The following is a 27,449-nucleotide window of genomic DNA, read 5'->3' on the forward strand; positions in this document are numbered from 1 at the left end:
TCAACTCGTTAGCCATTGAGCATTGTGCAGCATTTGAACCAAGTGTAATGTCAGGCCTGTCAGACCGTGGCCTGTGTGTCTGTGTCAATGGAACAGGCTTCGGACGAGGCCTTCTCTCCTCTGCTGTCTGTCTGGGCGGATCGCCTTGCAAGCCCAAAATAGCCGACCTACAAGCTCACAGCGGGTCTGATCGCGACGCGTTGTGGGCTTGTAGATCTGCTATTTTAGGCGCGCGGCACCGGCGCGCAACTAAGTATAAATCCACAGCACAACATCGGCTACCGCATCCAAGTGCAGGCGTTAACTAACTCAAATGCCAGCTGCTAGTCTAGCAATCTTATTATGCAATATTACGTTTTTCTTTCTTAGACTCTTAACGTTATGCTCTTTAGGTCAGTTATCTAGTCAGAAGGCATTGTAAGCTAACATAATGTAGATGGCTGATTTTAAGCTAGGCTCACAGGGGTTTTATTCCATTTTATCCCCTTCACATGCCGGTTCGTTCTAACGGCAACCTTACTTATCATTGGTGCTGATATAGGTCATGTCCTGTTAATTGCACATTATTGATGAATTAAATACATGGTTTCCTTTGGGTTTAATAACCTGCCCCCTCATATAACCATCAAGTGGCTAGGTAGCAGATTGTTTATTGGCTAGCCCAGTATCTCAGCTCATCGTTGTAATAGCTTGCTTTTTGTATAATAACCCAAGTTGTCCAGTTGTCCTACCTGAGATGGTATGCCTTAGATAGGTTTTATGTCATGTCATGTATTGACTTGGTTCATGGTTGCAGATGCTGATCTCAGCTATCATTGGATACCTGCAACACAGTAAATGAAAACTAATTGTTTTAGTAATACACATGACAACAACAAACTATTAACTGTTGCTCTCACCACAGGTTATCAATGACAACTCCATTCTCAGATTAGAGATGTATGCCCATGTAACTAGTAGTAGATTGTACATGATCTTATGCATGTTTTATATTTATTAATAGTTCATTTTGCTATTGCTAACGATCAGTCAGATGGCCAGGCCAAGTCTTCCATTTTATGTTTTTAATCTTATTTTTACTCATTTTTATATTACTACTTTTTTATTCTTGAATCTTATTCTTAACTGTATCTCTCTACTAGAGTTGGACGGTTTTCCAAAAAGTCCCTCAAAAATACAGTGGTATACTGTTTAATCGGGTGCTTTTTTATTTAAAAACAAATGGCATGGGGCTGGATGCAGCTGATCTAGTTCCTGAAGTACCAGGCTGCACTGCAAATTCAAACTGCATTTCTTGGGCCCTAGTTGACGTCTTGAGTCTTAATTACTTTCACAAAATGTAGGATATAGCACTAAATAACTGAACAGCATTTATATTGTGAAACAAAATGCAGTACCTGTTACAACAGGTGTGTTTGTTAACGACCTTGTTGACAAGTTAGTGACAGACCTGATGTTTTCCTTTCAAAAGTTCTCTTTAGTGTTTATTTCACAGATGAAAACATCAGATCCATGGATGCATATGTCAGTGTTATTTTCTTTCTCCAGACTTGCTTTATTTAACAACTTGATGGTTGAACAACCGGTTGAACTATGTTGTACTTTTCTCATCTATTATATCTCTGCTCAAAGTCAAAAATGTAATACACGATGGAAACAAGACTGTCCTTTAAAATACAACTGACATATGAATATGCATCATAGACGAGACGACCCGTTTAATCCATTATAAACTTCACATTGCAGCAATGGCAATGGTAATGTTGCTAATTGTTGATGCTTTGCAGCTGTTACAGGCTGAAACTGAAACCATAGCTCCTGACTTGTGTGGGACCCTATCGTAAATAACCTAATAAGGGGGAAATGCATGCCGTTTGTATTGTATTAAATGTTATGACGGGTTTGAAACTACCGTCCCCCCCAACCAACCATACTCTCTACTCTTACATGCGTCTGTCCTGTGATTTATGCCTACTGTGGTGCTGCTATGACACCTGCTTTTCCCCTCGAGATCAATAAAGATCTATCTAACTCTTTATGGCTAACACAAACTAGCTATTTATTTATCCGCCAATAATACAATCATTGTATTCCATACTAGTTTCAATTCACACAGCTCAGCCTTTCCCAACCAACTATTGCCCTGTAGAGGACCAGCCGTGCAGCTGCTGTGGTCATAATTTGTTAGGTCTTAATCAAATGTGAAACCTTTCATCCTTACATTCTGAAGTTTTTATTTTATTTACACACTGCATTTGTTGTATGTCTGTCTAGTCTATGAAACATGGTTGCTCACTTCTGTTGTGTAGGCCTATTTCCAGCCATTTATTGATATGGTGGAACAGTGGGGAAGCAACGGGTATTTCTGGGCAGAGGACTGACAACAGTGAGGCTTTTAGCTGTGCACAGTGAGAGGAAGAGTAAACAATGCTCATCATTATGGCTGCTCATGGCCTTATGTGTCCTCTGGGGCTTGACTTTATAAGGGGTCAGCTTGCATATTATGATTGTCAACTTCATTGAACCTTTGAGCTTGCTATGTGGGGTGAGACCATGGTAGGTTTAAGCAATGTTTCTTTCGTATTTATTTTTTGGGTTAAAGGTTTTACAAACAAGATTGAGATGGATACTGACATTAACTAAAGTTAGTCTGCTTGCTAGCCGATCGTTAAGTGCATGGGCTTGTGTGTAAGACAAAAATTAAAAGATGACAAATGACTGTTCCACTTCCCTGCCAACCAATTCCATGGTTAATGCAGGAAAACCCCCATCTTGCCTGAAACTCACAAAGTCATAGCGTTTTCACTTTGTGGTGTCCTGTAGTTTGCTGGTCGTGGTCACTGGACTGTCTAGGACAGAGTTTTTTGGTTTAAGCTCATTATGATTACACCACTGCCCCCCACCCTCAACTTCCATCACCTCTGGAGACCACACTAAAAGTCATACCGTTCTTTTCTAGATAAGTTGTATTTTGAATATATTGCCATATATTCATGGAAGTGCCCACCTATTTTATGTCTTATAAACGCATTACATAGCAGCAACATTACATTCTTAATAGTAGGGTTTTAGTTGTTAGATTCATAATTTGATTCAAGTTCAAATTAATTGGATGTGAAATGAGTTTGCAAATTTATGACAGCACTGCACAAATTTCTTTTTTAATCGACTACAGATTCCCAGAATCAACGGTAAACAGTAGAAGTATTTTACATTGTATGCATCCTAAACGGGGAGTTTTGACTTTAGTGATTAAAAGAACAAAATGATCATTTTGTTGCTAATTGCCGGTGATAGTGGAACATAATGATACGCTGCAAATCAATTTATTGATTACCCTCTTGTGACATTGAATTTGAATTTCTGGCTAAAGTGTGTTGGGCCAATACTAAATCATGCGTCCTTCTTCCTGGTTGTTTGATTTATTTGTAATTGTACAACATGAGAATGTAGCTACCTTTATTAGAAGTTTATGACAAATTACATACCAATCATATAGCAGGCACAGATAGTATTATTTACTATTATAGGTGGGTCCCTGACTTTGCCAGGCTTGGTAGTCTGTGTGATGCCCAGGTCTAGTGTTCTGTCGGTATGATTTACTCTTTGTCTGAACTCAATGACAACACCTTGTGAGTGTTTGAACCATGGATGGTAAAAATGGGCAGCTATTCTGAGCTTGGGTATGGGTACATGGTTTGGGTTTGAGAAGGTTTTGCTTAGTGGTGCAGTTAGCAAAATTGCTCACTTCCTTGTAAGACAACTTAATTTTCTCTAAAAGTAAAAAAACAACAACATAGTCTCAGGTGCTAGCTGCCTATTGACTAGCTCCTCCGCTGGAATGGTCTGTAAATGCAAGTTAGTGCCGCACTGTCCCTGAGGCTGAACATAAACAATATAGCATATGCGCAAACGTTTCATTTAGCCCACCGTTCTGTTTATACCTTCGTTTTTGGGCCTCAGTTTGGTTTCAATAGTTTGAAAAAGGCAATTTTGGAAATATTTCCATAATTAATTTATTAGCCAACAAATAGTTTTCACATTTCACAGTTATTGTTTTCAAGGGGAAAAATTAAAGGGGAATACCACTCATTTTCAACATTGAACTACGCAGGGTGTACTTTTGGCTGAGGGGGCGGAGCCAAAAGTACACCCTGCGTATGTCAATGATCACATGACCTCAATCAATTATCCAGTTCTAGGCAACATAAAAGGGGGGGGGGGACTTTTTTCTTATTTCCACACAACATCTCTAAGGTGTATTAAAGACATAGTTCAATGTTGAAAATGAGTGGTATTTCCCTTTAACCTAATATGTTACTTTGCCTTTCAGTATTTTCAAAGGAAAAAACTAACCGTAAGTTGCCGACAATAAAACTTGTTTTGGTTTTAATCTCTATAAGGATTTACAAATATTATCTCTGGGAACACATGGGGGGAGCAAGCAGTGCGATTCATCAAGCTGAGGTGACGACTCTGCAACAAGCAACACTGCCTTAACAGTGAAGGCAGAGGAAATCTTACAATAACGGTTGTTGTGTGAAAAAGTACATTTGTAACACAAAATTTACTTCTTGGGACATTTTAGGCAAGAATTCAATGGCGTAGATTTGGAATATTTGCTGATTTTGGAAAACAAATGCCTATTTGAATATTTGGCTCTTTTTCGGAGGTGATCGAAACTTTTGCATCAGGAGTGGCACAGTGAATAAGCATATTTAGAGAACATATATAAAATTCATTGACAACATTAAAGAACCACTTAGCCTAATGCACACAGCGAGTTAACAAGCTGTAGTTTGAGCCAATCTGCAATTCAATAACACTGGTCTGCACACCAATGGTGGATAAACTCCTACAGTAACTGTATTGCTACGCACTTAGGAATGATCCATCCTAGGACCCTTTTAAAAGGCAATGGACAGATGTGACGTCATCCCAAAACCCCCAAAAACGGACGTGCATCCGCCCCAATGATGGGATCTTGAGAAAAAGGTTTTTACAGTGGTCAAAACGAGCCATTTTCGACTGGCGATCTCTCTGCAATGGCGGATCACGGTAGAAATGTTATTGTTCCAGTCTTTAGACTGGACTCTTGGCCATCGCCCCCAGACACCGCTTGTTTTCATCCGGGTCCTCGTTGTGGCTTCTGCAGCTCTAAAAAGATCGCCAATAAACAGTAAAAAACGCTGGCAATGGCTGTACCCTGTTTTTAAAAGACCTCTGGCACTCAATGTGTTAATAATGAAGTTAGTTCTGAAATACATAACCGTTTACATTTCCAGCATAAGGGTAAAGATATGATTGATATTTGATAGAGATGTACCAATTATAACATTCCTAGTTTTCTCAGTGTAACTTACCAACACAGATTTGTTTCCCATTTTCTTTCTATAACAAAAAAATATATAATTTAATGGATTTTTAAAATTTAATTGTCTTCAATTGTTCATATTAAAACATCGACTATTAAATAACGTAAATAAATAACTTGACAACAGTAAATTTCTAACAGAACTGTATTGCTTTTGATTTAAATGAGTTTGTCAAATGAAACATATTTTGGCATAAACGCAATTACTAGGCATTACTAGGCCCTCAAATAATTATTCTACCAGACAGAAGGCACACATTTTTTGTGTGATTAAAATGTGCTAAATATCAATAGTAGTATGTTTAGTATTTCGTTTGGGGTTGTTTAATGACATGGAGGTATAATGTCTTAGAGCTGTTAACGAATATTCCATATTAAAATATGAGAAAATAAAATTAAGGTTCGAAATATATAATCTGCCTCGCGAGTTCTCGCAAGATTCTGGGCACCTGTGACCTTTAATAGCAGCTGGTGTCGTGAGATCAGAGAGACATCAGCTTCAAGTTAAACTCTGTTTATATCTCGTTGTACGTCGATGTCGCGCTTCCAATGCGAGCCAATCTACAATCGCACAACGCATCATGGATGCAAATCATGCAACACATTTTGGGCTTGTATATCGGCTGTTTGCCACAGGACACTGTTGTACAACAACGCATAAATCGGGTACGCCGCTCCTTTGCTGTAAACACAGACTCACCGCAGACAGACACAACCACTTGCTCGGTAGAGAACCTTTCCACCGCAGCGCTGTACACACATTTAATCACACAACGTCACTTTAATTGATTCAAAATGAAAACGTAGGTCAAGCTAAAGCGGGCGACCCAGTTGGTAGTGATGGCAGAATGCATGCTTGCATCTGAAGGTCAGGAACTGTACATCCCATACCCCCAGATGGATAGCTTGCATGGCTGTTTCCTTGCGGACACGTGTCTATGGAAAACCCGGTGATGGGGGTGGGGTTAGGCTTGACGGACAATTGTTCTGCAATATTGAATTATGTCCCACAAAAATACAGTAACACTCGATTTGAAACCTCTGGTTCCCCCTCCTCACCTTGTTTGACTGGATCCTCAAGTGAGGATGTTCTTTGAACTCATTTGCAAAGGTAAACTGACTGGGGGATGTGGAAAGTTGAGATTGTGAATTTGTATGTCACCAAATAATAGCTGATAGGCCTAATAATTGATCAAATCAAATGACATACATTTTCATAACAATCTATTGGCAAGGATTGTGAATTAAAACAAAGGAATCAAATTGATGGGAATCGTTTTGAATCGAGAATCATTTTGAATTGATAAATCTATTTTGAATCGAATAATGACCCCAAGAATCAAATTAATTTGTGGTTTACTAAAAGATTCACACCTATATTTATGATAGAATATATATGTGTGTATGTATGTGTGTGTGTATATATGTTACAGGTAAATTGGCATTCCAGGTAAATTGGAAAAGGGGCGCTTGTTTTCACCGCCCCCCAGGCAATTCTGTAGAACCAACGCTAGAGGGCAATGCAAGCCAGACATGAGTCCCACACCACACACGCACGCATGCACACGCGCACAAACGAGCACGCACACACGCATGCGTGCACACGCACGCACGTGCGCCCACACACACACACCCGCGAACAGCCTTATTCCATGCAGTTGAAGCAAAGGGGGTGAGCCTGAGGGGGCGGGGCTGGCGGGCTATGTTAGTGCAGTGAGTGGCAGTTGGGGCAAACTATAGAGGGGCAAACGCAGTCCCCACAACATCATTTACGATTCTGTGCCTATCGGTACATAACTCGGATGGCGCTTAGTCGACTAGCAGACCATCGGCCGGTCGGCGTGGGCACTCACGCCTCCTTGGCCTCAAGGTCTGCTGAGTCAGCGCGCCTCCGTCATGGTCCAAAACTATACTTTATCGGCAAAAAAAAGTAGTCCACAGTTGTTTGAAAAAGTACCCCAAGCGGGAGTCAAACCAAGACTCCCAGTGGTATTGGATGGGGAGTCCAATGATTATCGAAGTGCGCCACTAAGGCCGGTGCTGAGTTTGGGTATTCGGGCTGTATTAGAATGTGACGTCTAATCGTTAGCTATTATACAAAGCTAGCAGCTAATGTAAACTGGGAGCTGGCTAGGCTAGAGCACTATAGCTTCCTGGTTGCTATGTTGTCGTCGTCGTCCTCGCATCAAAGCCCCGCCTCGCAGCCCCGCCCGCGCCTAAAAACAAGCGCTCCCCTTCCAATTTACCTGGAATGCCAATTTACCTGTGATATATACATATATATGTGTGTGTGAATATGTCACAGGGAAAATGGCATTCCAGGGAAATTGAAAGGGGAGCGCTTGTTTTTAGGCACGGGGCTGCGAGGCGGGGCTTTGATGCGAGGACGACGACGACAACATGGATATACATGCATACCGGCCTCAGTGGCGCACTTCGATAATCATTGGACTCCCCATCCACTACCACTGGGAGTCTGGGTTTGACTCCCGCTTGGGACATTACTTTTTCAAACAACCGCAGACTACTTTTTTTCGCCGATAAAGTATAGTTTTGGACCATGACGGAGGCGCGCCGACTCAGCAGACCTTGATGCCGAGGAGGCGCTCGGGCGCGCCTCCAGGCGTGAGTGCCCGCGCCGACCGGCCGATGGTCTGCTAGTCAACTAAGCGCCGTCCGAGTTATGTACCGATAGGCACAGAATCGTAAATGATGTTGTGGGGACTGCGTTTGCCCCTCTATGGTTTGCCCCAACTGCCACTCACTGCACTAACATAGCCCGCCAGCCCCGCCCCCTCGCCCCCTTGTGCTTCAACTGCATGGAATAAGGCTGTTCGCGGGTGTGTGTGTGTGTGTGCGCGAGCGAGCGCGTGCGTGTGTGTGTGCTCGTTTGTGCGCGTATGCATGCGTGCGTGTGTGGTGTGGGGCTCATGTCTGGCTTGCATTGCCCTCTAGCGTTGGTTCTACAGAATTGCCTGGGGGGCGGTGAAAACAAGCACTCCCCTTTCAATTTCCCTGGAATGCCAATTTCGCTGTAACATATATACATACATATACACGCACGCACACACACACACACACACACACACACACACACACACACACACACACACACACACACACACACACACACACACACACACACATACACACACACTTACTGTATTTATATGCTGGCAATATGACTGAAACAAAACCTTTTGACGTACCTTGCCCTTCACGGTTGGTTCTAGTTATCATCGAAATGTAAACAAAAAACATAACTTCACAGGTTATGGAAGATTCTGGTTTACCCTTTGTGGTCAAAAAGCGACATTTTGTGTGTCTCTTAGGAAAGAACATCTTTTAACTGCATGTCAGACCACCATTAGATCTTGTTTTGAGGGTATTCTGTATGCCAATCACCGCTCAAATCTGGTCTGGAGCTCACTGCTCGCAGCTTCTGCACTGAAACGAAGGGATGACAACATTTAGCTAGGATTACTATCAGTTAGGCTATAACAAAAAATGTGTTGTGCTTCACTTTTGGTTAACATAGAAGAGGCATCATTAGGCACAAAAACACTAGCTTCAATGTTAAAAGTATCAATCTGCTTTTAACAAGCTAGTGTTTTTGTGCCTGATGATGTTGATTACATGGAAAAGTGACAGTACCCTTTCACTGATTGTCATACTCACATTTAGCCAAGTTGTGCTTGGGAAGTTCCCAGCTGATCTGATGGGAATAGACCCAGAGTCAGCTATCTGGAGTAAGTGGAACAGGTTTTTTAGCCTGGCTATGTGGTCACCTTTGTAACCCCTATCATTCCCACTTTTGTATGAAATTCATAATGCTTCCCCAGTAAACTGCACATAGGTCACTAAGGTAGTTGGGGAGGGAAGATGGCAAATAACCAAATCCCAGGCCAGCTGTTAGAATTACAATTGATTTGGATCCCACATCCCAGCTTTGAAGACCGTCAGACATTTCTGACCATCTGTTTGTTTACTTGGCTTGTGAATTTCACATAAACCAGCCTGTGCACTGACCTTTGCCCTTCTTCCCTGCTCCAGGTTATGCAATGGTCTCAGCGGCCGATCCAGATCTCCAGGTGCTTGTGTCCCTCTCTCTCGTGTTCAGGCTCCCATCCCTCCGCTCTGCGGCTGAGGCGGCTGTGATTTCCCTTCTGGCCAGCGTTCCCTAAGAGGCCAAGATTGCCAAAATCTGCCCCGTGGCGAGCATGACGGCCACCACGCGTGGCTCTCCAGTGGGAGGCAATGACAGTCAGGGCCAGGGCCAGGGCCAGGCGCCCGATGCCCAGAGCCAGCCCCCACTGCCACAGAACCAGGTCAGTGTCATCTCGACAATCAACACTCCCAACATCAGCATTACCTTACGTCACCTGTCCATCACTTACTGTAAACTATCCTTAAGAACTCCTTTCTGTTTTCCGAGAAGCCATTTCTCTTTTCATCTCTACCCTCTCATCTCCCTTTGTGTAGATCTGCCCCACCTTTGTTTCTCATATTTATTTTTGTATCCTTTTTTCCTCTCTGCCAGTCGCTACTCTTGTCCAGCTCTTTTCTCACCATCTGGATTTTCACATGGCTGTGTGTATCACTATGTGTTACTGCACCAACGGCCACAGAACAATGCCATCAGCACCTCAGCAGCACCACAGACATGTAATTTAATTAACCTGCAAAGGGAGGAGAAGGAATGGTGTGCGTCTGTCTTGCTCCCTAAGACTGTAGACACTGCAGCACAGGTTTTGAATTATTCCTCCAACAGCTAGTGCTCATACCTAAACGCACAGATGCCCAAGGAAAGGAATAAAGAGGGAGGGAGTGGAAAAGGGTGAGATGTCAAGGCATCAATGAAGAGGCTCCTGAGTGATAGATAAAGGACGTTTGTGTTCATGCGGCGCACATCCTTTGTGCGTGCGCATGTGCACGGCCGCCGTCGGTTAGAGATGAGCAGTGCCGAGACGTGAGAGGCAGGCTGCCTATATAGGTCAGGCAAGCAGAAGGAGCCTTCTCCACACACCCCCACATTTCCCAAGTTATGCAGCTCACTCTCTGTGTGTCTCTTCTGCTTGCGCGTGCACAGCTGCTGATGACACCATCGTTGCTCATAGAAGATCAGTAAACTCAACCATAGGAATCGAGGACTGGCACTTAAATGCACATCCTCTCACACATACTGTACCTCACACCGTCTTCTCTGTTGACAACACCCCAACATGGCCCACAGACCACCACATTTATACTTAACTAACACAAGCATGGTAGCCCACACATGTTTGGCTTTGTGCAGTCCAGAGCTTCTCTAGGGAGAGTGGGGATGAAACAAATATTAACACAGCAGCCTGAATAACGATAGAAGCATGAGGAAGATTTTTATGGCTCCATTTAATGGCCGTTGCTGTTTTTAAACACACAAGAGATGAGATACAGGGCTTCTTTTGGTCGCATATGCGCCTGAAATGTAATGTGTCACCTCAAAATATAATTGGGTGCATTTGTGCTAGTGCAAACTTGTTGTGGTGCGATCAAAACGGTATGTAAAGTGAAACAAAAAGAGCGCTCCTCCCCTGCCATCTGCCAAAAAACAAACATGCCTTCTCATGTGACATGACATTAGCGCTGGTGCTATAGTAGCGTGGAGAGGAAACGAGACGCTATGCTGAGGTCAAGAGGTAATCGTAAAGTTAATTGACCTGAATATGAAACGGTATGCCATAGCGCAAATAGAGCTCCGTGCTATTGAGAGAGTTATGACAATACCATATAAAACAATTGGTGTTGCACAGTATTTGTGACTTGTAAGCTTCCATGGATTCCGTCCATGGATGTGCATCTGTCTGTCAGGACGCTAGTGAGGATTCTGACCAATTGACCCTTTGTCAAGTCCCGCCCGTGGTCCCGCCCCTTTTCGCTCTCATTGGTTGCTGTTGCTTGGTTGAAAAATATCTCTCCAAATCGTCTCTCCATCCAATACCATTGGAAAATTTGTGTTTTTCAGTTGCCTCGTATTGATTTCAACTTGGCCTAAGTAAAAAGGAACATCTCAGGTGAAGTATAGTGACTCAGCATAACGTGTTTTTCCCCCCAAAATTTGTTATTTTTTTAATTATTTGCAAACTCGGCATAAATAACCAGGGGGAGGCGGAACAAGGCGGGCCTGCTGGTTGGTCTGTCAGGAACCAATCAAAAGGCTTACAATGCAATGTGTAGTCAAGCAGTGTTTACACACGTCACCTTTTATAATATAGGCCTCAGCTCACTTGGAACCTGGACGTCGGGAGTACTAAAAAAGCCCGGAAGAAACTGGTACCAGGTACTTTGTCCTAATAGAAAGGCAAAGAGCTGTGGTGTGTAGAGCTGGGACTATGCAATGGGACAGAACTAAGTATATACAACAAATTTATATATTGCCTTATTCTCTTGTTCTGATTGCTCCAGACGTCGTCTCCAAACTCGTCCAATGAGAACTCTCCAGTGAGCCCTCCAGATGATCAGGGGGGCCAAGGGGATGCTCCCCCTCAGCTGGAGGAGGAGGAGCCAGCCTTCCCTCACACTGACCTGGCCAAGCTGGATGACATGATTAACAGGTACACACACATGCACTTAAATAAGTGTCTTTTGCTTGTGAGTCTGTCTTCCTATGAATTCACATGGATGTTTTGCTTTTATCGCAGGCCCCGCTGGGTTGTTCCAGTTCTGCCAAAGGGAGAGCTGGAAGTCCTCCTGGAAGCTGCTATAGATCTTTGTAAAAAAGGTACAGGTCGGGTGGCTGATTGATTGAATGTTTTATTAGGCATTATGTAAAAACGGCCCAAGTACAGTTAATAACATTTTGACTAAAAGCTCAGGCAGTTTTCATGCTCCTTGTGAGTTGCGAGGACCCGAGCTCAAATCGGATTGATAAACTAACCCCCTTTTTTTTATGCTGATCATCATTAATTTGTTTGAGCAAGAGCTAAAGAAAGAAACAAATCTATTACCATGTGGCATGTTTTATTGAATTGACATGTGAAGTTTCTTCACACCACTCAAGCTGAACAATATCAAATATGACTTTAGAGCAAGACGTAATTTAAATGTTTTTATTAGATGCTCTCATCACTGTCTCATTTAACTTTGTTGAGCGCTCCTCAGTGAATGCATCTCTGAATGGTTTCTTTTTTCTTCTGCAGGACTGGATGTAAAGTGTGAGGCATGCCAGAGGTTTTTCCGGGATGGTCTGACCATCTCCTTCACTAAGATCCTGACAGACGAGGCAGTCAGTGGCTGGAAGTTTGAGATTCATGTGAGTGTTCTCAGTTCAACTCCATGCCCTGGTACTTTGAGCTATGCTAGTCTCTATCTTTATTGGAGTATGATTCCATTTCAAGAATATCAGCTTTACAGTCATACATGTCTGGTCATTTGATGGTATAATTAAAGCCAGCTGTTGAATAAATATTGCAGAAATGATTGTTTCAAAGATTACTGTTGCAAATTCTATGTAGGTGGGGTTAAAAAAAAACGGCACAGACTGGAGTCTTTAGACTTTGATCCTGCCTATAGATAACCACAGAGCACCATGTTTCCTCGGCATAAAAGAGCAAAGGGTCTTGGGAGTCGTTTTTTGTTTGTTTTTTACATAAACATGACTTGGCAAAAAAAATAAAGATACAGCGGAGGTTCATAATGGAAATCTGAATTTGCTAGTAGACTTATTGCTTTGTCCGGGATGATTTCATCCCCGTTCTTTGTTATCTCAGTGGTTGTATTGTATTTAGTTCTCCAGCATGGGAGTCTGCAAATTGGGTTTTCTGTTTGGCTTTTCTCAGAGCAGAAGGATGCCCGGCATAGCCATGGGTGATCAATGATCTTTTTGTTAAAAGTAGTTTAGGCTTGGCTGAGTCCTGCTAAGATTGACCTGCCAAAACTTTAGCAGTGAAGCAAGGAGTCATACTGTGGACACCAAAATGTTTTACTTTGTTTATCTCATCTTATCCATGATTTTTCTTTTTTGCTGATGTTGAATAGGATTTAATTGATCAAATCTTATTTTAAGTGAACCATGACATTGTACCTACAACTGAACTCGGTGACTTCTTTGGTGCACCATATCTGCTCTAGTTCCTCTTATTAGTAGACCCACCCAATTTTTTTTTGAAGGAAACCAAATGCAGTAAGCTATATGTTTGAAGCCTCCCCAGCCCCCCAGACAGCCATGTTGAGTCATCGCCATATTGATTTCACCTATCTGGTTCCTCCAGAGCTGTGTCCTAGTCCTACACATAAGAGCGAAAGGGAACACTGGATACACATGGCTGTAAAGAGTATTTTTGTTCTTCAGTTGAATATTATTGTTGAAGGCTGTACTAGGTTGCTCGGCGATAGTCTGTAATAGAAAGACAAAGGATGGCAACTTTGTGCTCTCTTAGTGTAAGAGAGTCTTCTTTTAGTCTTGACTGACTTTGTCATAGTGTGTAAAGGGATGTTATCACGAGGTTATTTGGTGTCATGGCTAATGCCCCCTCCCTCTCATAGAGGTGTATCATCAACAACACTCACCGGCTGGTGGAGCTGTGTGTGGCCAAGCTCTCTCAGGACTGGTTCCCTCTACTGGAGCTGTTGGCCATGGCCACCAACCCCCACTGCAAGTTCCACATCTATAACGGCACGCGGCCCTCCGAGACCGTCCCCGCCGGGGCCCAGCTGGCTGATGACGAGCTCTTTGCCCGCCCCCCGGACCCTCGCTCACCCAAGGTGAGATGCCGCCACATAAACATAATGCTAGGCACTTGATTTTACCCACATTCAAACAAAAGGTCATGCAATAACTGTTGTTCAGAAATGTCATTTGGGTTTTGGGACACAGCACTTGAGTTTATTTCGATCATATCCCCCAATTCTTTTATTATACTCGGGAAGTTGGGAACGATGCAAGTTGCAAATGCTTGCCCCACCCATTTATACAATATTGTTCTACCCATTGTCAGAGTACCCGTTGTACCCCTTTGTCTGTGTGTCCATCTGTGTCCCTTTGATACCCATATATGGGCATGCCTGACACTGAACTAGGCCACCTGTCATGTCATATTGATGACATCAGTGTACTCCATATTTGGGGATATATACTGTGTGTGTGTGTGTGTGTGTGTGTGTATGTATATATATATATATATATATATATATATATATATATATATATATATATATATATATATATATATATATATATATATATATATATATATATATATATATATATATATATATATATATATATATATATATATATATATATATATATATATATTATATGAGAGAGAGATATAGGGATTTGCAGATTTATCTATGTTTTTGAGCGGTGCAACCGCTCCTATAAGAGGTTTTAGGACCCATCCGTGGTGAAAGTTTTTCTTTCCGTCGTGAAAATGTGTCTTTCGCTGTGACGCCATGCTGTGGAAAACACGCCCATAGGCTGAGCTTTGCAGGACGTGCTGTGATTGGCTAGCGAGACACATGATGAAATTAACTTCAAACTTCGCAGACGCGCTGTAATTGGCTAGCGAGAAGCATGATGAAATTAATAATAATGTAAAAAATGTAAGCACGTCACTTCGCAGGACGTGCTGTGATTGGCTACCGAGATGCATGATGAAATTAATAACTCATAAATGGCACCGCTCACTTCACACTGGGTGTGATTATTTATATATTTTGGAGATCCACTGATTCGACTGACTTTCCACTTGGCGCATCACACCCTCGGGTCCTCGCCGATAAGCACGCTGAGTTTGAAGTCGGTCGGTCCCATATATGCGCATGACCATATGAGCGTAGCGGTTGGATCGCCATTTCAGAACAACCGGATCTCCATTATATGCCTATGATTGCATGGCCATATCGGTTGAATCGGCGGTTCTGGACAACCGCCTTTCGATGCCGGGCACGGCATACCCTCGGTTCGTGTCAGCCAGATAGTTCTTGAGATACGTGAACTACAGACGGACACATTTACAGAGATTTGGCGCATTTACTTTAAGATTATTATTTTATTTTATTTATCCGTTCACTATCCGAGAAATATAAGCATATTCTAAACAGTTATGTTTAAAGCAGTCCAATTTCAGCCTCATATTTGCTTTGATTAACTCTGTCACTGCCAGATTAAATAAATAAATCACCCACTGCCAGGGATTTCTGGTTTTCCTTACCTTTTCAACTAGTCATAGAATATGTATATCCAGTATGATCGATCCCCCGACGGTTGCTAAACACGGAGGGTTTCACTGTACTTCCACGAGAAAAAGAAAGTCATCGCGATCCCCCGTTTGCTTGTTACAGAAAAAAAGATACAGCCGTTTCCCCAAATACGCTAAGCAGGAAAATAATGGTGGTGGAGATCTTTCGATCACGTGATCTCCTGGATCTGTGTGACTTGAGGATGAAAATGGTCACTCATTAGGGGTGTGCCGATATATCGTCCCGCGATATATCGCGATACGTTTTCGTGACGATATGTATCGTTTTGGAAAAAAAAAATATCGTTTTGAAAAAAAAAAAAAAATGTTTTTTTTTTTTTTTTTTTTTTTTTTTTTACAATAATAATAATCAGGCATGCAAACAGCCCCGAGGTGAAAAGGGTGACAACATGTTGTTTTTTTTCGGGTCAGGTGTCACACTATTGCCCTATTTGGATTCAAAACGGCTATTGTAGCTGAAATACAAGTTTGCGTCTGAATAATGCAAAAACAGAATTATTTGTTTGCATTTTTTCTCCCCCATATATTTTCATAATAAAAAAGTGCGTATCGTATCGTATCGAAATCGTATCGAAGTTGTGAGCCAAGTATCGTATCGTTTGGTGAAATTAGTGTATCGGCACACCCCTATCACTCATGTGTTAGAGAACAGTGCCATCTAGTGGAAAACCACTGAAAACGAAAAAGTCGTAAAAGTTGTCTTTGGCAGTCTGAGCCTTTGGAAAAAAGTCGTAAAAGTCGTCCTTGGCAGTGAATGAGTTAAAGATAACCTTTGCGGAACATGACTGATAGATTTGTTTGCTTTTGGTCTTTAATGGCAATATTTTGCAAACGGAAGAAAAGCTTGAAAGAGGTCTTTAATAACTTAGATTCTGGACATGAGGCGAAATTGCTTGCAAATGTCTGCCATCCATCTCAGACGAATCTTATTAAGCCAGTCCAACATGTAACATGCTGTTTTTAGGCTTATGTAAGATTAAGTGGCATTTCTGGATTGTCCTGAGGGGTCTCCTGTGTTATTGCCATGGGGACAGATTTCTGACAAATGGGCACTTTCTGCATCTGCAAACCAGTTGTCTGTCTGTCTTCTTATTGGACTATGAATGGAGTATATATAAACTGCAGCCTGGCATTGGGCTTCCTTCAGAATCCTTCTGTGAGATGGAATACAAATTTTAAATAATTAAAACCAGAAAAGCTGACTACGACTATTAAAGTACAGTAGTCGGCTACAACATTTTGTGAGCTTATAGCTTATATTTTGTCATATGACGGTGTTGCTCGCCGAAAGTAGCATATCTACATGCTCACAATGTGTCGCGACGCAAAACGCGTGGACTTGAGATTGGCATGACGTCAATGGAATCGTTGTCATTTAGACATGAGATTGCATAGATGTTTGAATCGTGAGATCATGAGATCGTGAATGTATTTTGAGTATTCGTTCTGCCCTACCCGCAAGTCTCCAAATTATACACACTTCTGTCTTATCGTATGACATTTTTTATTTTTATGTCCCGATTACCATTTCCGAAATCATAGAGCCCCAAACCAAAAGCACATTTTGGCAATCTCTGATGGCATTTTGGAAAAACGGATGCAAGTTAACCATTTTGTTTTATCTTCTGCTCTCTTTCTTTTAACAGGGCTGGTTGGTGGACTTAATAAACAAATTTGGCACGTTAAACGGGTTTCAAATGCTGCACGATCGCTTCATGAGTGGACAAGCACTGAACGTCCAGATCATCGCCGCACTTATCAAGTGAGTTTGCCTCAGTGAATTACAATTTGGACAACATTGTACACAATGTTTATGTGCTACCAGAAACCAGACTATGTAGTCTTTATGGGCCAACTGTAACTTAGTAGTTTCGTCTTTCCAAGTCCTGACTGTGTGTTTTGCCTCTTTTTACAGGCCTTTTGGCCAGTGTTACGAGTTCCTCACATTGCACACAGTGAAGAAGTACTTCCTCCCAGTCATCGAGATGGTCCCCCAGTTTCTGGAGAGCCTCACGGATGAGGAGCTGAAGAAAGAGGCCAAGAACGAAGCCAAAAACGACGCACTGTCCATGATAATCAAGTCTCTGAAGAACCTGGCTTCACGAGTCCCAGGCCAGGAAGAGACTGTGAAGAATTTAGAGATTTTTAGGTTAAAAATGATTCTTAGGTGTGTATTCTGACCTCAGTATAAGGTTACAGTCTTTATTGAAAACACAGTGATGAACATCGTCATGTTTGACCATGATAAGTAGCTGATTACATTTCGCTGTGCACATCTTTTCATCCCCCAGGTTATTGCAAATTTCCTCTTTTAATGGCAAAATGAATGCACTAAATGAAGTAAACAAGGTGATCTCCAGTGTGTCCTATTACACTCACCGGCATAACCCTGAGGAGGAGGAGTGGCTCACAGCAGAGCGCATGGCGGTGAGTTTCCCCAACTTTTTGCCTCCCCAGCTTTAACCTAAAACAAAAAATAAATGTCTTCCTCTGTCACCACAGCCACCCATCTGACGCCACCGTGGTCTCAGTTTAGTTCCGCCTTTTCACTCCGACAATAATACCATAAATAAATATTTCTTTGTAAATTGATTCTTGATCGGCCACGTCCGCATTGCGATGCATCCATGAATCGACATGACTCGGTTATGTCACTGTTTAGAGCTGAAATATTTGCTGATCATCTGAAAATATTGGTGTCACCTGGGGAAAAATGTATCTTGTATTCCCTCATTGAATGTTCTATCTCAGGAGTGGATCCAACAGAACCACATCTTGTCCATTGTGCTGAGGGACAGTCTGCACCAGCCACAGTATGTGGAGAAACTGGAGAAGATCCTTCGCTTCGTCATCAAAGAGAAAGCTCTTACCATGCAGGACCTTGATAACATCTGGGCTGCACAGGTACGTCGTGTTTAGGCACACAGTCTCATACAGATGGACAATATGCCTAAGCATCATGATTCATGTAGCGCAATTATCTCCTCTCCTTAAATGGCAATTGTTGTATTTTTCACCCACAGCTATGGCCTACAAAGGCCATAGCTGAATGGAATGGGTAGAGAGCCCCATTTGCTTTATATACACAGATTTGCAAACAAAAGAGCGTCGGAAACGGTATCCCAGTCAATGACGTTTATGTCATTTGTTCTTGTTTAGTAAGAATTGCAAGAGTTATGACAGTATACTAAGTTTTTTAGCTTGCCACAAGCTGGTATAATATGACTGTCATTTCTTGTTGAGGCTTGTTTCATCATTTTATGTTACTTGTTACCGCTATAATTATAATATAATTTTTATAAATTAAAATGATAGATTACATATTGGTGCTCCAAAGATTTTTCTGGTGCTCCAACATTTTTGTGCTACCAAGTAAAAAAATAGTACATTTTGACGGGAAATTACAACTATGCCCTTTTTCCCAAATACATATTGTGTTTGGCTGAAAACATTCATCCAGTTGTCTCGAGGAACATTTATTGCACTGACATCCCACAGGAGTAGAGTTGTCTGGAAGGGGGTGTGTGTTCTTGGCTCCGGAGTTTATTGTTTCACTTTCGGGGCGGGCAAACAGGGAATTATAACTACTTTTTTTTCTTCTTACAAATACAGGCTTAATATTATTCTATTTGTCTGAAAACATGATTCCAGTTGTCTCCAGGAATATTTTTTCGCACTGATGGGAAAGTCAGTGTGATAACACCTACCCTTCTTAGGTGGCCCAAATTATGCAAAATAAGGGCCCATGTTGGAAAGAAAATGACAAATTCCGCTTTAACACCAGTGCATCCAGACTGTCACTATGGTGGTATGGTTAAGATGTTGACCCAGATATCCTGTTGTCCCCTCTCCAGGCTGGCAAGCATGAGGCCATTGTGAAAAATGTCCATGACCTCTTGGCCAAGCTGGCTTGGGATTTCGCTCCTGAGCAACTCGACCACCTCTTTGACTGCTTCAAGGTGAGACTCTTAGATGGAATGGTAGATTATAGAATCTGGGCAGTGGATTTTTGCATTGTAATCTCAGAATAGCTTCCATAGAACACAAATCCCATCTGTTGACCTGGCCTCTGTTCTGGTGCAGGCAAGCTGGACCAACGCCAGCAAAAAGCAGCGTGAGAAGCTACTGGAGCTGATCCGGCGCCTGGCTGAGGACGATAAGGATGGCGTGATGGCCCACAAGGTTCTCAACCTGCTGTGGAACCTGGCACACAGCGATGATGTGCCTGTAGACATCATGGACCAGGCTCTTAGTGCCCACATTAAGATTCTGGACTACAGCTGCTCACAGGTACAGCCGATCCGTGTATATATTTTTTTGGTGGCAGCTGACATCCGAGGGCTGCATTCAAATCCTCAAATATAGATGATGATGGTTAGGGATGTGTGACAGGCCCCGCAAATCACTTTTGTTAATACTTAATTGTCATATATTATTTATATATTATATTATTTTGCTTTTTAAGAGCAACATTATACATGACAGGAATATGGGTGCAAAATGGAAATGTATTAAAAAAAAAGGTAAATGTCTCAATTAAGAATATATTTTGTTGAATAAACTAATATTATTTTGTAAACATTTTGTAGTGGCAGCCCCACTACAAAACTAATAATCCGAATATCCGCGCACACCCCTAATGAAGGTCGTTTGGTTTTCACTTACAGGACAGAGACACCCAGAAGATCCAATGGATAGATCGCTTCATAGAGGAGTTGCGCACCAACGACAAGTGGGTGATCCCTGCTCTCAAGCAGATCAGAGAGATCTGTAGCCTGTTCGGTGAAGCTCCACAGAACCTTAGGTAATGTCCTAGAGTGGAACCTACTTCATTCAGTTGTAGAAGCGAATGGTTGAATAAGCAGAGAGAGGGACTGCTTAAGCAGACATTGAAAGGTGGGTTCTGATGGATAAACTGTGAAGGGAAAAAATATCATACTGTACAGGATAATACCTACCATTGTATGTAACTCAGCATGGCATGTTTTTCTTTTTTTCACATAGAGCTTGTATATCTCTAAAGAAAACAAAAATACAGCTCAGCCTTCATTTTTCACATATTTGACCAACTGACATCACTGCCATTAATCACATTTTGAGTGGAGCTGAGGCATGTCAACTCATGATAAATAAGCGTTTTTGTCAACAGTCTGTCTGGTGACCTCTCCACTTTTACCATATTCACACCAATGCAAAATAACAGCAATTAACAGCTTTGACTGATCAGTGTTACAGCTGTTACAAATAATTTTGACTTGGTCTTGGACTGATCTAGTGCTTTTCTAGTCAATATAGCAAAAATATGTAGCATACATACTTGTTGTTTTTTCAGAAAGAAAATGCCAATTAACATACAAACGATCTTAGTGGGGTAAGTTGAGAGCTAATTCAGGCCTTATACCTATTTCTCAATTGTATAAAAAGTCTACCTTATTTACCCAACTAGTTAATGCCACCTTTTATCATGAATCTGCTTAAGCAATCCTCTTTCGGGCTTAATCTCAGATGACTCTGACTCCTTGTACAAGATTATTTGATCTACCACGCTGCATGGTATAATATAGTCTTTTGAGATGGAGCCCGATTTTCCTTGATGCCAGCTCCTTCCAGCTCCAATCACTGAGGGCAAAGTTTTGGGGAATGTTACTCGGGCACGCTTACTGACATTTTGCTAACTCGGCAGCTTAAAGGATATTTCACTTTTTCCCATATGATATTCAGTGTTTTTTAGTACTCTTCTGATAAGCCATGTCCTGAGGAGCACAATGTAGCCATTGTCAGTAATAAATAAACAGGAAAAATACATTATTTTGTAACAAAACTGATTGTCACTGGTCATTTGAAACGTACTGCTGTTCCCTGTATGACTCACTTATTGATAGTGATGATGAGTCATGAGACTATTTTTCCTGTTTCTTGGACTACTCTAAGGCCAAACATACTTTATGAATATCACATGGAATAAAACTGGAAATGTCCTTTCATGATATAATGACTAAAATTCTTTGTGCCATTTGTTGTGCTAGACATGCTGCACACAACATATACATTCACACACAAATATGGAATACCAAAGCTGCTTTCTTCATGCTTTGTCAGATTCAGACAAACAAGAAATCACCATCGGGTTTAAATATAACACAAACTGTAGCCAAAATATTAAGTAATGGCAAGATGCCGTGACCAATCACAGATGCTCACTTCCCCTCTACATGTTTATTTCTTTCACCATCAAACATTCTGTTCTCTCTCTCCAGCCAAACCCAGAGGAGTCCTCACGTCTTCTACCGTCACGACCTGATTAACCAACTGCAGCATAACCACGCTCTGGTCACCCTAGTGGCTGAGAACCTCTCTGCCTACATGGAGACTATGAGGCAATTCTCCAAAGGTAGGCTGCCAGGGCATGACGAAGATCACCAGGCATACAGTTGTATGGCTAATATCTAAGGTTTGCAGTACATCCAAGTGGCCTGATTAGCCTAACGGTCTGCGTCTGTGTTGTTAACGTAGCGGAACAGGCAGAGTTTGACCCTCAGACAGTGAGGACTGGGAGCCGCTACAGCCATGTCCAGGAAGTACAGGAACGCCTAAACTTCCTGAGGTACAGAAAGATCTTTACTCTCTTCACACTCGATGTTCATCCAGTTATCCAAGGTTATAAAACTGCTAAACCTGTGCATGAAAGAAAAAAAACTAAAAAGGAAACGTCTACCATCATCAAAGAAACTTCATCTTCTGATCATTCTTTTTTTTTTTTTTTTACGTTTTTTTTTTTTATGTTTTCATAGCTGGAGGTTTAGACAAGCATTACAGCTGCACAGTACTACAACCATTTGACAATTCCAACACACATTTCATATTTGTTAACTGCCTAATAAGGGGTTCTTATTTGTCCCAGTTTTTATCTGATCATTCTTATATAGTAAAAAGAAAAGTTGGTTAAGAATTCTGTCATAATGGATAGTTTAGATAAGCCGTTAGTATTTATAACGTGAAAATACCATGTTAAAGATTAACTAAAATCTAAGTGAAATTGGAAATTAACAGAACTTATGAAATACTACAAATTACCAACACAAATACAAATTTCTGTGTTACGTCAAAGGTGCTCCAAATGTCATGTAACTGAAGAATTCTGATTTTAAAGCTTGTGAGTTGATGTGTGTTCTTGGTATGTTTTGACAGGTTCCTACTGAAGGATGGTCAGTTGTGGCTGTGTGCCCCACAGGCCAAACAGATCTGGAAATGTCTGGCTGAAAACGCGGTGTATCTTTGTGACCGTGAGGCCTGCTTCAAATGGTACTGTCCACTCCTACCATCTTTTCCCAAACACTCACTTGAATTTGCTATCATAAAGCATCAATTAATTGATCTAGTCGGTCGATCCCTGTCCTGACTTTTAAGGTTTTCCTATTTTGCTCCCAACAGGTACTCCAAGCTGATGGGTGACGAGCCAGACCTTGATCCGGATATCAACAAGGACTTCTTCGAGAACAACGTTCTGCAGCTTGACCCGTCTCTGCTGACGGAGAATGGCATGAAGTGCTTTGAGAGGTTCTTCAAAGCCGTCAACTGCAGGGAGGGCAAGCTGGTGGCCAAACGCAGGGCCTACATGATGGATGACCTGGAACTAATAGGCCTGGATTATCTCTGGAGGGTAAGGGACTGAAATTAACTCATTCTCTGCCATTGACGTGTTTTCTTTCCAAAACCCACACAGCCATTTACGGGTTTGACGTGTTTTGGTCTTTTCAGTGTTTTCTCACTAGATGGCGCTCTTATCTAACCTGGGAGTCACCATTTGACTCCCAGGGAAGCAAAGCAGCAACACATCACAAAAAAAAACAGCCCGTTCACTTCCATGTTAAAGGTTTTGGAAAAAAATATCTTTCGCTGCTTTGTTATTTTTGGGCGAAAACCACCCCTCATTCAACTGCCCATATCTATGGAATGAATTATCGCGGCGGCACAATTGTTTTTCTCCGAGTCTACGAGACCCCCCTGCGTCTCTTAACACATTCGGTGCCAGAATTTTATAATAACGGATTACGTTCGGTGCCAGAAATTTCACCGTTGAGCTGCGCGGCGCTGTTTAAGCTGTAGACTCCACGACGCGCATTCCATGTGAAACAAAGCATGCGTGCATTTTGCACGATGGTCCTGGCTAACGCCTGGAACGATAACATCTTTCACGCGGGTCACAATGGCGCAGCGATCGCGCATACAAAATGAGTCGTTTTCCCCAGCGTAAAAAGTTTCGGAGTTATAGGGGAGAAGGAGATAGAACGGAAGTGGATGGGGAGCCATGTTTTTTTGGCACTGTGATCTATAAGGCCCTTCCTTCTCAGAATCACCGTGGGTGATTCCAGAGCTGCTCCAGCCCCTCCCGTGTGGAAAAAAACGAAAAAAACAAAAGCGACTGAAAACACGGTTCAGACCGTGTTCGGCACCGAAGCGCTACTCTGTGCAAGCACGGTTCAGACCATGTTTGGCACCCAATGTGTTAAGCGATCTGGATAGGCGGGTGGATTGTTGTGAAGAATAATACTCTATGATTTTTCAAAGGTTAGCGAAAACACTCGCTGGCAAGGGCAGCATAGACTTATGTTTTTTTTCTGGCAGCTAATGAGTTAAAACCAAGGGTACAGCCTCCTGATCTGAAATTGAGTCCATATAGGAAGTGAGTTCATGTGACAGTTCATATGAATGGCCTGTAGTTTCGCTGCTTTACCCCTGCTGGTGTCAGAAATAATTTTCTCTCAATGCAAAGTGGGTGGGTTTTTGACTAACTTTAGACTTGATTTTATTACCTTAATTAACATTGTCATAAATACTATATGCTTCCAGTCGCTAGTTTAAAGTCTTCTTTCAATCATCATGATATGCGTTTTGGTAAATTATGGTCCCATTTATTTTAAAATTGACGATAAAGTAGGTTATGCTCTAAGAGGGGCAGGATGATTTGATTGACAAGCTACACAACCAATAGCATTCATTTAGGGATTGATTTCCGGTCGTTTTTTTGTATATATTAACACATTGACCGCCAGAGGTTAATCTCATAATGTACTCACCAGTGCCAACGTTTTATTGTTGTTTTTTGTTTTTTTCACGTCGCCATAGATCTTGTTAAAATCCTTAAGATTGAGCCGTACACGGTCTGTTTACATCGGCGACATCTCCCTGCGTGTACCAGTCCAAACCACGTGTCAAACGGAGCCGCCATGTTTGAGTTCTGACCGTTTATGTTAACATGGGAAATGCGAGGATGAAAAACTACATAGGTTTACAGGGCTTTTTGTGTACGACTTAGAATGGAGGCAGACGGGAAACAAAAAACGGGATCGCACTTCCGGTCGACTTCGGGTGGTGTTACACTGAAAATGGTCCCCCTAGAAAATTGAAAAAAAAAAAAAAAACGAAAAAAAAGAAAAAGCACCACAGCCCGTAGGCTACGGGATCGGCGCTTAACCGTTGGATTTAACGGCCCGTAGAACTACGGGCCCGGCGGTCAATGTGTTAAAGATGACGGATTTCAAATAGCTGAAAAATCTGCTTCATTTACGGTCTGTAGAAACCAAAAGGTGTGCTTTAACACCACAGATGAGGAATTTAGAGTTATCCTGCTACTCTGACTGAATTTTTGATCAGTTCATCAAATCCTGCCTCATCACGTCAGGAGCTGCTGGAAGTAATGGTTTTACTTGGCATGTAATATACTGTATGTCAGAGAGAGAGAGAGAGCTGCTATCCTCGTTGAGAATTTCCGTTTGATGTATTTTTCTGACCTACATTGTCGCAGTCCTTGTATGTGTAGAAACCAGGCGGCAAGCATCTGGTTTTTAAAATGAGGAAGAGCCGTTTCCCCTGCAGTTCTCATTAATGGCCAATGCCGCTCCTGCTGGCTGCAGAAAACTGCAGTAAACAGACTTTACACTTGATTTTATTACCTTGGTGTACAATAACGCCTAAGTGGTTAATTCATTTGTTGATATGTACATATATGTACATGTTTTTGTTTTTTTTACAAAATAATAATAATGCGCTTTTCAATTAGTCAATTAATTGGAAAAGTTATCAATATAATAATGGCTAAGATGATAACCAATAGTTGCAGCGCTGTTGGAGACTTTTATGTTGAATGGTGGCTGTGGTGTCCTACATGGCCGATAACGTTGGCAGTTCTGTCCTCTGTGCCTGACTTTTGTTGTGCCATAGTGACTGATTGAGGTTTTTCAAATGTGTCAGAATTATCATGATCTCTGCTGGAAGCAAAACGAGAGATTATCTCCCCCTCTTGTGCATGTTCTTGAATAAAGAACGGAATCAAATGAGCTGTACTGTGGCCAAACATGTAAGACTGTGGTTATACTGGGCCTCCAGATGTGTTTGAATCTGTTCTATCTCCTGCAACTGTGTTCTTAGCCATTGCTGTATATAAATGTTAATTTCTCTCAGTCATCAGTAAGTGTATAAGTGAGTAAGTAGGTCTGAGTGGCTTATTGTCGGTATTGGCCTAGAATGAAGGTGTCTATCCCCTTTTGCAATGCGTTAGACCCCTTGGAGATGGATTGCTCAGGTGGACTGCATCACCTACCATCAACAAACGGTACACTACTTAACGCATGTCTTGGTTACCCAAGCTGTAACTTACCAGTGTGCCAGTTGCCAGTGTTTGGGATCGAACCCAGAACCTTGTGGTCCAAAGGCGAGTACTCTACCTACTGAGCTACCCGGACCCAAAGTCTCAGTCATCAGTCCTTGTTGAATATGGGTAAAATGACAAGTGGTTAGCACTACATTGAAGGCGTGGTCTGCGAATATTGTGAACTCCTCCTTTTAACATCCTGAAGTGCAGTTTAGTTATGAATCATTAATTTCACTGATATATTCCATAATCTATTATGCTTTCCAGTGCCTCAGTGCTCTCTCACTGTGCCAAGGCCTGTGTTGTTGGCCTATATTGTGAAACATATTAGTTGTCTTCTGCCTGGTGCTTTTGTTTTCTATTTTCTGTCCTGAGTGGCTTATAATAAGGCTATGGATGATGAGTCATTGCTCTACCTGACTCGAGTGTCTCAGACCCACACACATACATACATACACAGACACACACACGCAAACAGACTGGCTCCGACGCTAATGCAGAGGTCCAAAGGGCCATTATTAATGTCTACTCTAACTGTTATTCCCTCTGCACCCCCAGGTGGTAATTCAAGGAAGCGACGACATTGCCAGCCGAGCCATAGACCTGCTGAAGGAGATCTACACCAACCTCGGACCAAAACTACAAGTCAATCAGGTGGGAAAGACTATTTGTCTATTAGATGAGCAGCTTCTTCCCTTTTTGTCTCTTGCTCCGTTATCCACTTGGGTTTCTGTCTCTCGTCTGACCAGGATGTTTTTCTCTGTCTTAATTAAACAGCGTTCACTGGGTCAAAATGAGGGGAAAAAAAAGATGTCTCCAGTCATTTGACATAATGAAACAGGTTCTTGTTTTGACGGATGCATTTGCTCTGCAGGTGGAGATCCATGAGGATTTCATCCAGTCGTGTTTTGACCGTCTGAAGGCGTCCTACGACACCCTGTGTGTTCTGGACGGGGACAAGGACAGCATCAACTGTGCACGCCAGGAGGCCATCCGCATGGTCCGTGTGCTCACTGTGCTCAAGGAGTACATCAACGAGTGTGACAGCGACTACCATGAGGAGAGGACAATACTGCCAATGTCCAGGTATAAGGGCAAGACATGGAGTTGCTACTGTATTTGACTGGAAAACAATATTTTGTTTAGCCATATCATTTTGCATGCAAATATCTATGCCTTT

General features: G+C 42.1%; 1 protein-coding gene across 9 annotated transcripts in view; it reads left to right on the forward strand.

The window, feature by feature from the left end:
• usp9 (ubiquitin specific peptidase 9) overlaps positions 1 to 27,449 on the forward strand; it is a 47,827-nt gene that overhangs the window by 2,042 nt on the left and 18,336 nt on the right. For 5 of the 9 annotated variants that reach the window (XM_080412752.1, XM_080412748.1, XM_080412751.1 and 2 more), the window contains exons 2-20: positions 9,428 to 9,702; positions 11,819 to 11,967; positions 12,055 to 12,134; positions 12,553 to 12,665; positions 13,898 to 14,116; positions 17,265 to 17,380; positions 17,534 to 17,785; positions 17,910 to 18,045; positions 18,370 to 18,522; positions 19,473 to 19,577; positions 19,702 to 19,908; positions 20,286 to 20,422; positions 20,951 to 20,989; positions 21,876 to 22,009; positions 22,132 to 22,222; positions 22,807 to 22,920; positions 23,050 to 23,278; positions 26,828 to 26,923; positions 27,144 to 27,355. In XM_080412752.1, coding sequence (XP_080268878.1) covers positions 9,595 to 9,702; positions 11,819 to 11,967; positions 12,055 to 12,134; positions 12,553 to 12,665; positions 13,898 to 14,116; positions 17,265 to 17,380; positions 17,534 to 17,785; positions 17,910 to 18,045; positions 18,370 to 18,522; positions 19,473 to 19,577; positions 19,702 to 19,908; positions 20,286 to 20,422; positions 20,951 to 20,989; positions 21,876 to 22,009; positions 22,132 to 22,222; positions 22,807 to 22,920; positions 23,050 to 23,278; positions 26,828 to 26,923; positions 27,144 to 27,355 — 2,690 coding nt within the window. In that variant the 5' untranslated portion in view covers positions 9,428 to 9,594. The remainder of the gene's footprint in view (positions 1 to 9,427; positions 9,703 to 11,818; positions 11,968 to 12,054; positions 12,135 to 12,552; positions 12,666 to 13,897; positions 14,117 to 17,264; positions 17,381 to 17,533; positions 17,786 to 17,909; positions 18,046 to 18,369; positions 18,523 to 19,472; positions 19,578 to 19,701; positions 19,909 to 20,285; positions 20,423 to 20,950; positions 20,990 to 21,875; positions 22,010 to 22,131; positions 22,223 to 22,806; positions 22,921 to 23,049; positions 23,279 to 26,827; positions 26,924 to 27,143; positions 27,356 to 27,449) is intronic. The other 4 variants (XM_080412753.1, XM_080412754.1, XM_080412749.1 and 1 more) reach the window with 1 other exon arrangement.

This window comes from Gymnoscopelus braueri (genome assembly GCF_963280865.1).
Source record: "Gymnoscopelus braueri genome assembly, chromosome: 18".
Classification (NCBI taxonomy): Eukaryota; Metazoa; Chordata; class Actinopteri; order Myctophiformes; family Myctophidae; genus Gymnoscopelus; species Gymnoscopelus braueri.